The sequence below is a fragment of the Dermochelys coriacea genome, chromosome 17 (genome assembly GCF_009764565.3).
Source record: "Dermochelys coriacea isolate rDerCor1 chromosome 17, rDerCor1.pri.v4, whole genome shotgun sequence".
Classification (NCBI taxonomy): Eukaryota; Metazoa; Chordata; order Testudines; family Dermochelyidae; genus Dermochelys; species Dermochelys coriacea.
Genome location: NC_050084.1, coordinates 11,873,326 through 11,886,410, shown reverse-complemented (window position 1 = coordinate 11,886,410; position 13,085 = coordinate 11,873,326). Strand labels below are relative to the sequence as shown.

General features: G+C 39.7%; 1 protein-coding gene across 1 annotated transcript in view; it reads left to right on the top strand.

Moving 5' to 3' along the window:
* The window catches only part of PITPNM3 (PITPNM family member 3), a 348,983-nt gene that overhangs the window by 296,853 nt on the left and 39,045 nt on the right, over nt 1–13,085 (top strand). The window contains 3 exon segments of the mRNA XM_043499395.1: nt 615–796; nt 4,137–4,309; nt 11,177–11,347. Coding sequence (XP_043355330.1) covers nt 615–796; nt 4,137–4,309; nt 11,177–11,347 — 526 coding nt within the window.

Below are 13,085 nucleotides of genomic sequence, written 5' to 3'. Positions count from 1 at the left end.
GGCAATAATTTTGAATAACTAATCAATTTGAGATAATCATGGTCTGTTCACAAAAATCTTATGAACAGGAATAAGAGAGATTCATGGAGTACTCAGGAGCTATCCACAGCAATAATTTCTTTGCTGTTCAGAATTGCTGCTTTGTTAAAAAGTGTTGCAAAAGGGGACCTGTAAAAGAAATCCAGCCAGGAAGCATTTTGGCAAAAGTGGTAAAGGTTTCAGAGTAGCAGCCGTGTTAGTCTCTATTCGCAAAAAGAAAAGGAGGACTTATGGCACCTTAGAGACGAACAAATTTATTTGAGCATAAGCTTTCGTGAGCTACAGCTCACTTCATGGAATGCATCCAATGAAGTGAGCTGTAGCTCACGAAAGTTTATGCTCAAACAAATTTGTTCGTCTCTAAGGTGCCACAAGTCCTCCTATTCTTACAGCTAAGACCGACGTCAAGCCGTTTCTCAGCCTCCTTGTTCTTACCTTTGTAGCGATGACAGCTAAAAATTCCACCCTCTGTTGGTTAATACAAGATAACTATACAAATAGAACTGCTTCATATTAGCTGTGTTTTATTTTGGTCGCTTTTTTAACTTCCCTTTTGCTTTGTTCGTTCTTTGAAGGATGATCCCCTTGTAGCAGAGGATTCCAGTCTGGGTGGCAACAAACGCCTAAGCAAAAGTAATATTGACATTTCGGGACTCATGGAGGATGAGGTGCCCAGGCAACCGTTGCCAAGGAAACAGAGCGACTCGTCCACTTATGACTGTGATGCTATTTCCCAGCACCATGCTTTTCTGTCGAGGTAACTAGTCCTTCATTCAGTAAACGCAATAGGGTCACCATTGAATGTGGAGCATTCAGACAGGCAATGTGAGAGGAACGACATCATTTATATAACCCACATAATATGTTGCTGCAGGCTTAGTTTAAGCCTTTGCAAGCTACTCTGGCCCACTCAGCTGTATTTTTTAATTCAACTTTTGTTGACTGGGGTGAATTTTGAATGCAGAAAATGAATGCAAAAAATCCCAGTTTTTATAATGCACCTCTCACAAGTCAAATCAAATAGACTTGGCATTTTTTTGGAAGGTTTTGGTTTTTTTTTTTTAATTGCTATTATTTAGCCCCTCTCTGACTTTCATTAGAGGCTTTGCATGATTCTCCAGAGAATTAGGAAATTGATTTTTGATGCTCTCAGCTGTATACAAACTATTCAGGCTTTTTTGAAAACCTCCTTAAATCTTCAATTTAAATTAATAAAAAGTAATCTTTAAAGGAAGCTTACTTAGCTTCCCTAAATCCTAAAAAAGAAACCTTTTAACAATATATCTAGCATGGGAGGTTCATCATTTCCTTTGTCTGTCTGTCTCTCTGTCTTTACCTATCTAGTTTGACTGCTTGCTCGAGTATCTGTATCCTTTGTGCTTTATTTTTTCTTTCTGTTTGTTCTTTCTTCCTTTATTTCGTTGGGGGTGATGCCGATAGAGAGAAAAGCCCCAATGTGTGCTCCCAAGTTTCAGTTCTGTGAGAGCTCAGGTACAGTGCAGATTTGCCACAGTGCTGTACTCCAGCCTGCCTGTTTTGTCAGTAATAGCTCAAGGTAATTTTATTCTATCTCTTTGGCTGCAGTCAATGCATTCTTTGCTTTGGGTTCCTTGATTATTCTATTTGGTTTTCACATCAGTGTGCTGCTGTTCCTTTTTGGATATCAGGTCCTTACATTTTAAAGTACCTTCCTGCTTCAAGAAAACAATGTGTCTTTTTTCATTTGTCTGTGTCAGAGAATTTGTCAAGAATTCTAGTCCATCACTTTTAGCTCCCTGTGTAGCAGCAAGAAACTCCCAGCCTATCTAATCTGAACTCTCCGTTCAACCCATTTATAATACAATCTGTCTCAACTGAACTAATTTATCAGGTTTTGGCATCTGATCTCTCTTGCTTATAAATTGACACATCAAAATATTGGCACTCTTCTTTTCCTAATACCTATAGAATATAGGTGCATGTTAGCTGCAAAATAAATATATAAAAGAAAATCCCCCTCACCCCCCAAAGTACATTATTTATGTTTTCACAAAAGAAAAAAAAGCCCATCTTTTTATTTAAAAAAAATCAAGATAGAAATAACAGTGTATGCCTGTGTTCTAATGACAAGCATTTGAACTTCAGTCTTTGTTCGTCAAAAGCAGACAATGCTACACTCCTAGAGATTTATTAGTTCAGAGAAATAGGAAAGGGAACATAATAGAGCTTGAAATGTGAAGATAGAGACTCATTTGATTAGCATTAATAATGTTAAGTGAGCAAGTAATTCTGAATCTTTTTTTTTATAATTTTTGCCTAATCTGGTTGATTTAAATAGTAGAATCTGGATATATTTTAGCTTGGATGGAGAGGTGGGTATTGGCAGAAGTGTAGTAAAGAGAAAGGTTCTTAAGAAAAATGTGTTTCATACTAATGGGGAAAACAAGATAATAAAAAAGCAGCACAACAACCCTCCTTAAACCTTCCGTGTTTCAGTTTCTAGGTATTTACAATTGTTTTAAACTGAAAACTGCTACCTTTAAAAGTACATTTTTGCCTATGCTTACCCTCCCCCTGAAAATTTTACACACCACTCAGATTTCTGACTCTTCAACCACCAGGTTTGCACAAATCTATTGCAAGGTAGCATAGCTGGAAATGCACAGATTGAGGATGAAAAATATTCTGAGATCTGTGTTCCCCAGCACGTACAGCAATTTAAAAAGTTTCAGTTTTCTACATATCAGTTTAAAAAGTTTCAGTTTTCTACATATCAGTTCCATATAAGATTATTAACAATTGTTGTTTTTTAATTTAGAGATGTTATCCCATTTTGGATAATGATATGACTACGATACCTCCTAAGCATGGAAACTTGTTCTGTATACTTTGACATGTTTATCTTGGCTACTTTGTGCTAGCTTCTCTTATCTTGGGATGATAGCGTAGGGATGGAATGGTAACTCTGCAGTGCCCAAGCAGAAGATGAGTTTGACTCCTGGATTCATTCTATTCTGCATGACTGTACACTCGGGGGCACTGTAGGGGCTAAACTCTGTCCCTAATGGTTTGGGTTCAAAGTGTCTTATCTCGTCTAAGTGAGAAGATCAGGTATAACATTGAAGGGCTCAAGACAGTACCACTAAGTTCTCAGGTTGGCAGAAAGACGTGGTCTTTTACTCTGAGCACAGGACTGTGAACCAGGGACTCCTGACTTCTAATCCTGGCTGAGCCTCTGACATGCTGTGAGGTCTCCGATAAATAATTTGAGGCCTGATTTTCAAAAGTTGATAAGCACCCAGCACTTCATTGGAAGTCAGAATGTCCTGCATCTCTTAAAATTAAACTCTTCACTTCTCTGGGCCTGGCACACCACATTTCTGATTTGGCAGCATTTTACACCAGCTTTGCACAGACGTGAATAGTGAAGTAAGATGCTAGTCGGTAGAGAATCCATTTTCTCTAAGAAAGGAGGTAACGATACTTACCTACCTCAACAGTTGGTGGTTTGAGGGTTAATATAAAGTTTGTAAATCACTTTGCAATGCATATGAGAAGCTGTACTGCTGCTTATTATTAAGTAGATAGCTGCAAAGTGGGGGTGAAAAGTCAGAGAAACCCTCATGGACATGAAGATCCTTGTTACACCAAAAGCTCTCATGTACAATGACATTGTTGAGTCATATTCTTACACAACTTGGGTCCGATACAATTTGCAGCAAACACTTTTTCAGTGAATTCCTGTATGTGGCTTTAATTATTATTTTCGGGGAGGGTGGGGAGTAGTCCTGAGTCATGCAATGCCCACACAGCTGTCTTCTATGCCAAGTATTTTAACTGCAGGGAATTACTGATCTTTAACGGTAGCAAATATATTATGTAGCTGCATCAGAAAACAAAATATTCCAGATGACTGTAACAGAGAGAATGGGAAGCCATTATGGTTAGGGTTTGGCTCTGGTGTATGAGTGTCTCATTATTAAAGCAGAAAATTTGGACCTATAGACCGAGACTGGAGTTTTCTAAGCAGCCCCTCTTTGAAATAGAGCCTTTGCCCAGCAAGATGGAAAGGGACCCCTGGTTTATTGTTGTTAAGTCAATCCATTTTCCTTGTTCAGTATCCACGCGAGTGTTATGAAGAACGATGCAGACTTTCCTCCTATGAGCAGATCCAGTCTCTCGGAAGTAAACCTGGGACGGTTTGAATTTGAAGTTTCAGATTTCTTCCTGTTTGGATCACCGCTTGGTTTAGTACTGGCCATGAGGAGTACTGTTTTGCCTGGACTGGATGGTGAGTGCTCTTCAAGGTTAGAATACTGGTTGCTTAATGGCCACTATGGGCAAAGAGAGGTACACACTGTTCCGTTAAGCAAAATTAGAGCTGAGACCGCGGATGAATTCCTACCTGTAATGAACCAGCATGCTAAAGGTCCCAATTCAGCAGTGATGTAAATGTAGGGTTGCCAATTTTAGTTGGACGTATTCCTGGAGGTTTCATCACATGACATAATTTTAAATTAAAGATTAATCTTGAATTCCTGGAGACTCCAGGACAATCCTGGAGGCTTGGCAACCTTGTGTAAATGCCGTCTTAAGCAGTGAAACTCGCACTGTTTTGGTATACAGTATTTGTAACCAATGGTCCAAATCCTGCTCTACTATATACCAGTGTAAATTCAGAGTAATTTTAATGAACCCAGTGCAATTAAGCAGAATGTGGCTTTAAAGTATAACTAACAACATTTTAGCTTTCCATGGAGAGCAAATTCAGCCCCTGGTATAAGTGGGCTCAAACTGACTGGGCCCAGAAGTACTGAGAAATGGTGCAAGTATAAATTGTAGCCACCTTGCTTAATCTTACACCCTCCTCTCGATTTGATTTTTGGACTGTACACACCTGTTTTTGTTTTCTTGGCATGTAAGCTGCACTCATTTTGTACAACTGGGGCATGCTAGGGTACTATCCCATTTACATCTGTTTTCTGACCCATTCACACCTCATGTGTAACTCATATCACTGCTGGCTATGCATTTCAATGTCATACTACTACATGCATGTACATAAGTGTAATTGTAGGAACAGTCCCTGAAAAAGTGCCCAAAAAATCACCTCTGAATTTGGCCCAGAGACTTCCATGTGATTTGTACCCCTTATTTCAGGTGGCATTTGGATGAACCTGGGTCTTTTTTTAACAGTCACAAACCTCTTTTGCCTCTTTAGTGATGGCCTAATGCCCAGTAAAGTAAAAAAAAACAAAAAAAAACACAATTTTTTTTTTAATACACACTGGGATATTTATACTATTTCTGGTGACTCACCCCATTCTCCTAAGAGACAAGTTGTATCCTTTGAATCTTCATGCTGTGTCAGGTTCTGTTAGTGTAACACCTTTGTGCTGTGATGTGGGAAATAATGTGTCTGAGCTCTGTGGCAGGTGACAAATGTGAGAACATGCAGTAATATGTGGTAGATGAATGTATAGCTAGATGGTCTTCAGGGTTAATTTCTGGTTTTGTTTAAACCTACAACAAATAGCTGAGATACATAAAAGAAGCTCCTATTAACTGTCCATTACAGCTGCTCGAAAAGTTTCCAACGAAACCTTTTGCCATCAAAAAATGTAGTTTTATCCACAGTGAAATGTTTTGCAGTAATGTGTAATTTAAAATGAAAATTTCATTGGGAAGGTTTCTCAGGTGAAAGATGGAATTTAGAGAGAGAGCGAGCACATGCTACATTCCAAGTCAGTGCCTTGACTATCCGGCTATTGGCTACTCTGGGGTGGGCCTCGCCCGCTCTTTCTCTTTTTGTGTTTTTTCACAACAATTTTCCAAAGGTCTTGGTTTTGTTCTTCATCAGAATGAAAACAAATTTCAAAACCTCAATGTTTCATGAAATGGAGTTGTTTTCTGGCCACCCTTACTACCTACCTAGCTATTGCAGTAGCACAATATAGACACCACAAAGATCTTTCTATTGCAACCTGCGTGTTCACTACCAATCTGATATTTGTACTTTCAAATCTCTTACAATACCCCAGTTTTTATAGGTTAAGGCCCAATCCAGCAATGTACTTAAGATGCTGCTTAACTTGAAGCACATGAGTTGTCCTATTGTTTTCAGTGGGGCTACACCGGGTGCTTAGATGCTTTTCTGGATCAGGGGCATGGTCTCTTGCCTTCAGTCCTTCTCTCCTCACTATCCTAGTACAATGCTGGAACAGTGCAACCGTCATCGCTTCAGGCACTCTGCAATACTGAATAGCACCATGCTGCTAAATTAACAGACAGCATTCTGAAGTATTACAAATTATTTCTTCCCATTAGCTCTTACTTCCGTCCTCCCTCAAATATCCTTCAGGGAGCTGCTTTTGAGAGCAACCTTTCTGACCAGTGTTTCAAAGACATTTCCAGCACGAGCAGTCTACGTGCAACGTGAAGTGTTGTCAGTCCTCAGAGGGAGGTTCTTGTTAGGAGAATTCCATAAGGGAAAAAAAAAATTGAATCGTGCTTCCGAAAGGAAAATGTGTGACCAGAAGGCTCCTGTCATACATATGACTGAAGTTAGCAAGGTAGTGGAGTCAGTCACTCCTCATTGAGATGAGAGGTAGAGAGCAGAAAACATGAGAAATATAAGGCTAGACGTCCTTTCGTTTTTGATTTAAAGTTTTATTTTGTGTTTTTACTAATTACTAAAATGAAACTTTTATGAGTCCACAGACAAAGGAAAATTTGCCCAATGGATTGTGTATTTCTTGCTGCAGAATAGGACCGCATGGTGTAGTGGGATGCTGTATAATGTAGACATACAGAATATATATAACATCTGTCATATGCTTAAGCATCATAGCTTTGAATGTTGATTTTTCTTCTGTGGTAGTAGGAATCTAGCTAAAAAGTGAACCTAGGTTCCATATTTTGCTGTCCTTTCGAGGGGTATTCTAGGTCGGATTAGATGATCAGAATGGTCCCTTCTGACCTTAGTATCTATGAATCTATTTTCCCCCTCATCCAACATTCCCCTGACACTCCATGGTAATTTTTAATGTCCTCTCCTGCAGTTCTTTCTTTGCTCTTCCAGTTGACTAGTCACAATTCTTGTCCTATAAATCACTAATCATTTACAGCTCAATTTCATACTCTTCCACCTTCAGTGTTTCTCATTCATGGTTTTCTAGTCCATCAAAGCTTTCCCAAAGTTTGATATTATCTAGCACTCACACTCTTCTGAGCACACAGACCCTGGCCTCAGAGCTTTATGGGTAACTTTTTTCATCTAAACCTGACTAATTATTTTAGCTAGTTAAGTATTTGGAACTCAGTCCACAGAACTGCTGAAATGGATACATCTCATGGTCTTCCCCAAATAATGCCATTGACCAGAAACTCAGTAGGGACTAGCACAGTTTGCTACTGGATCCTCTATTTGGAGCACTCCAGACAATTTCTTAAGAATAGTGAAAGCTTTGCAGTGAGTTTTAGCTTTGAAAATGTTCAAAGAACTACAATTTTTTTAAAAAGACCCAAAAATGGCAATTATAGAAACACAGCAGCCATTTTGTAAGTACTGATTAGTCCTTACAATCCAGTTATGCGCCCTCAAACGTTCACACAGGGACCATAAAAATGGACAGAGGAAACAGACCTAGAACATATCAGATAAGGTTACAAATTCATTTACATTTTAGTAATATAAGCAAATGATATGCAATGAATAATACATAAAACACCGGATAGGCTAATGAGTAGTCCATATTCAGGTGCTAATGGGAAGGGGGAAAGAGTGTCTTAAGCAAACTCTGATTATCTCCTCCCACCCCCCAATTGTTTGATGCTCAGATAACTTCCTGCTAGAATAAACAACATGCAGCAGACATCAGAGCAGGTTTTGGACTCCCCATACCTGTGACACATGGCATTAGACACAGATCATAAACCAGACATGTCACAAAGTGGGCCCGGGGAAGGGCCAAAGTTTGACTGAAAGACCCCATAGAAGGCTTTTAATTTAATGACAAGAAACCTCCTGAATGAAACAAATGTTCCACCACCACCAGAGTGAGTCAGTGAATGTGGAACGTGGTGCATAATGCAATTCACAGTGACAGAAAAGATCCCAGCTTGCCAGACCTTGATCAAACATTGAGGGAAGGATAGTCCCAGAGCACAGTATCTGCATCTCCATGACATACAACTCAGGAGAATAGGGTTTTTTTCTCCAGATGAACTAGAGAGGTCATTAAAAGAAAGGAGTGAACTTAAAGCCAACACTGTGTTTTAGAAATTGGTCAATGAATCCATGAGCTACTTACTCCTTGAACCCAACACTCTCACTCCTGGAGATGCCTGTCTGGGGCAAATTTGTCAGTAGTGGCCATTGCCTGCTGGCTTCTGCCCATGCAGTGGATTCACCTATAAAGTAGATGCCTATCCATTTCTGTGAATTCCAAATGAAGAGGCAGCCATAGGGTGGTGGCCACCTACCTGACTTGCATGCCCAACCCCATAGGCTGAATATGTGCCTGCCTTTTAGGCTGCAGTCAACTGCACCTGTCTAAACAGAGGCTAACTGGAAAGATGATGCTTTGATGGCTAATTTGAGGTTACGTGGTTTGGCTGTTTAATTCAGGTTAGCCCTGACTGAACAGAAATCTGGTTTATGTTGAATGTGGTCTAATTTAGGAATTACAGTTGATAGGTGCTTGGTGCAGTTTAGACATAGTTTCAGCACTTGGGCCCCAGCTCCAGGAGGTCAATGCCTAACAACAGACATGCTTTTCCTTAGACACCTTTGTGAACTGAAACCTTCATGAGTGATCATTTTTAACAGCCCATTCTTGGTAAGAACACTTAAAAATGTATTTTCTCATTACCCTGAGAACTGATGAGGAGCCCACTGAGTATGTCTGAACATTCTGCCTTGCTGTTCCTGGCACAGCATCCTGCCCGTATAAAGTGAATATATTGCCGTAAGGTATTGCTACTGTCTGCCTGGGGCAGTGCCATCATATTGATGGTCATGGGGATTCTTGAAGGGTCAGATCATGGCGCCATTGTCTTCACTGGTACCATCATTTGGCCCTAAATGCCAATTAGACTTGCAGCTTATATGGCATGGATTTTCAAAGCCACATATCAGCAGGGGGGCTTACAAAGCCTGTAAAGCTTCAGTGTTTTCCAGCTTAACTCTTCCATTCCTCTCCCAAAGAGCACACATGGCTGAGGAATGTGCAGTGCCTGAATCAAAGTTCATCACGTTTTATCCAGCGGCTGGCTGAACATGTCAGCTGTCACCATATGAAACTGTGGAGAATGACAATGAACCCATGTGTTTTTATTTCCTTCTTTAATTTGAGCCTGTTGTCCTGAGGAGAGGGCTCCTAAGACAAACTCCATCAGAAAACCCTGCAACACAGAGTAATTGAGTTTAAGTGGATTCTGTCAGAGTAGTTCTCAAGTTAATAATCAGTCTGGCATACGGGTTTCCCCCTCCAGGTAAAAGCAGCCTAAAGCCTATTTCTGAAACATGGGGCCGGCTTCTCAGCCCTAATTCCATTCTCTTTCTGGAAGATGTGTCCCAGACTGGGGGGTGAGGAAAGATAAACAATATTCTGCTGTAAGATGGAATCACAGTTCAAAGAAGGTTGAAAACCCCTGCCCTGTTTCATTGGGAATCCTTTCAGAAGGAAGGGAGAGTGTGGGAATCTTTCATCTTGACTATTAAAACTGAGGTGAGGTGAGATGGTCCAGTGATCAGGATGCTAGCCTGAGATTTGGGGACCTGGGTTTAAGTACCTGCTCCACTACAGACTCCTTGTGCAACCTAGGGAAAGTCACTGAGGGAGTTAAGGGCCTGAATACCTTTGAGGATCTGGGCCTTTGCCTCTATGCGTCAGTTCCCCATCTATCAAATGGAGATAATGGCACTTCCCTACCTCCCAAGTGGGTTGTGACAATACATACATTAAAGATGATGGGGTGATGGAGTGCCCCAAAACAATTTTTCCCCCCTGTGGTGTTTACAACACCAGCACTTAGATGATGATCAAGAATAATGTTGCACAAACAACTGAGCCTTAAAGAAAAGCACCATGCAGGTTATCAGTTTTATAGGATCAGTGCAAGAGAACAGTAATAAACTGTAATGGAAAAGATTTGAGAGATTATTATATTGCACAGCAGTTTGAAAAACATTAAGGGACTGATCCTGCTCATATGGAGTTCAATGGGAGCAGGCATAATATTCCCAAACATCTGTTTATAAGTACTTTAATCAGTTCTTTACTCCTACAGTTAATGAATTGACTGTTGTAACATATTTGTGCTGCTGTAATATACTAAGTCTATTAGCATAATTAGCCCATAATGGATTGATCTGCTAACACTGGAGAGATTCAGTGATCCAAACGCAGTTTGGTTAGCTGGGAAGTGACTGCACTTGCTGGTTTACAGACCCCAGCAGCCTTCTATGATCACCCATTTGAGTACAAGAGATGTCTCTATCTCAGTGCTGTATATCAGAAAGAGTGCCTCATTAGCTGAGGGAGCGGGTGATTTTCAAACATCCCTTTACAATTGCTGTCTGAATTTCTCATTAGCTGCCTCTCTCTAGCAAATATTACAAGCCATGCTCTCCTGTTTTAATGTGTGCAGTTTCATTTTATGCATTAACTTCAATAAATTGACTTCTGAAGCTGCCTTGCTTCACATACCCATTCCAGCTTTCATCTCCATTTCAATCCTCCTGATTTAATGTTCCCATCAAATAGTTTTGCCTTCAGATATTCCAAGCAGGCGATGCCTCATGCTTTTGTAGGTGCAATGTTCGATAATATATTTAGAAGGTTTTAAAACTTTATTGACTTTCTGGCTTCCATTGATTTCAAAGGCTTGCCTTAGCCTCAGCAGGTTGCCTATTTCTCGCTGTTATCCCTTTGCAAAATTATCTTACAACAAAGCTCATTTCATCACCAAGGGAGCATGAAACAATGTAGTTGAAGAATCCCCTGCCTTTTGACTGTGTGTGTAGTTTGGGCTATTGTTTGTTTGTAGAAGTTGAAGGGACTGTATATTTAATCACACCCCCACTGAGACCTCTCAAAAGATACGTGAGCAACCCATAAAGATGGAATGCTGATCTCTCTCTCTTTCATTCCAGTTTGCCAGGTCCGTCCAGCTTGCAGCCAAGTGTACAGTTTCTTTCACTCTGCTGATCCCTCTGCCTCCAGGCTTGAGCCGCTGTTGGAGAAAAAATTCCATCGCTTGCCTCCATTTAATGTCCCAAGGTACCAGAGATTTCCACTGGGAGATGGAAGATCACACCAGTTAGGTATGATAAAGATTTCATATTGTATTGCTTGGATTTCACCATTCCTACCCCATTAATCTCTTGAGCTCTTCAGCTACTCTGTTCAAGAGGATTTTAGAAACCGATACAACCAGCATACTGATAGTCAGATAACTTTAGGGCAGGAGGGGTATTGCTTTACTCTGTAGTTATAAGCCCAAAGGGACGCAATGAAAGACATAAGGTTCCTAAATGTATGCTTTTCTGCGGTCTTTGTGCCACTTCACAGCCCCCTCTTTCAGGTATCCTTACGGCAACTTAGGTATCTGCCTACTTCAGTATTTCTAATAGGGTGGAAAGTGCTGACAAAAATGAAAAAAAATATTAAAACTAAACATTTTTGGGGTTTTGATGAAAAAATGAATTTTTGAGTACAGCAGATGCAACAATTTTTGTTTCTTTTTGTTAAAAACCCAATTTTGCATCAGGGAAAATATTTGGACTGAACGTTTTTGACCAGACCTCCTCTCTAACTCTCATGGCTACAGTAAATATAACAGAGGTTCAGGTTCATCATAGGAGGAATGTGGTGTGAATTAACACCTAGGTTCACTTATAGCATGTGAACAATGCCTCGTTTACTATGAAAGAGTCCTCCAAAGTCAGTTTTATAAAATAGCTAGGCTGGCTACAGAAAACAGAGCAAAATCCTTTTTAAAAATACTAATCCTACGTAGGTAGAACAGAAATCTAGTTCAGTACATTTCCAGTGAACACTTACCTAAATGTACATGGGTATTTTAGATGTCATTATGCTATATCATTTGTAGCTTACTCATCCCACATACCTCCTAAGAGATTGTCTATTTTCCATCTCTTTGTTCTCTAAACCAAAAAAAAAAAGTGTAAATTTGTGCAATTGCTCTTTTCCTAGATAGCTTGCCATGATCTAGCCAGGGTGGATAGAATGCATCTCCTGTGTGTGTGTCTGAATCCAGAGAAAAATAAAAGTGGAGAGCAGGGATTGTGCCATATTTTATTTTGTGAAAATTTTATATGGAAAATAAGATTGGAAAAAGTCACACAGAGATGAAGCATTCTAACTGATAACACGGTGCAAAAACTCTATTAATTGGCCACAATTTATTCTCCTTTTTTTTTGGTTACACATCCCCAGACATAAATTCAAGCTTCAGCAGGATATTTCAAAAGCCATTTGCGACTCAGAGCTTGGAAGGTAAAGGAGTGAAATGGCAGAGTTTTGTATCTGTTGGATTCATGAGAACACAAATCAGTGCAAACTTGTTTTCCTCATTCAGTAAAATAGCTATAAATCCAACATCAGTCTTGTTTGCTAAACCACGTGCTGGGCCCAAGGTGTAAATAAACTGTGGTAGATTTGATGCTGATTAACTTCATGTTTAAGAAGCTACAGCAAATCTGAAGTTATGCCATTTCACAATGAAAACAATCATATGTTTAACAAAACTTCAGATGAACTGAGTTCCATCTATTAACCCAAAATAACAGTACTAATACAGGGCACTACCATTTATCCATTATTTGTTATTTAATGTACACAGTGACTTAAATGGATAACACAGAGACTAATGCTTAAATCTAGTATCAGTCAAGTGTTACTAGATTTAATGTCAACCTTTTTATAGTAGCTAAAATACTGATTCTCTTAACATTACTTAATATGTAACTTTGACAAACTGCTTAATGTTCATTTTCAGTAATTTCATGGAGAAACTCAGTTCAACCACGACAGGGTTTT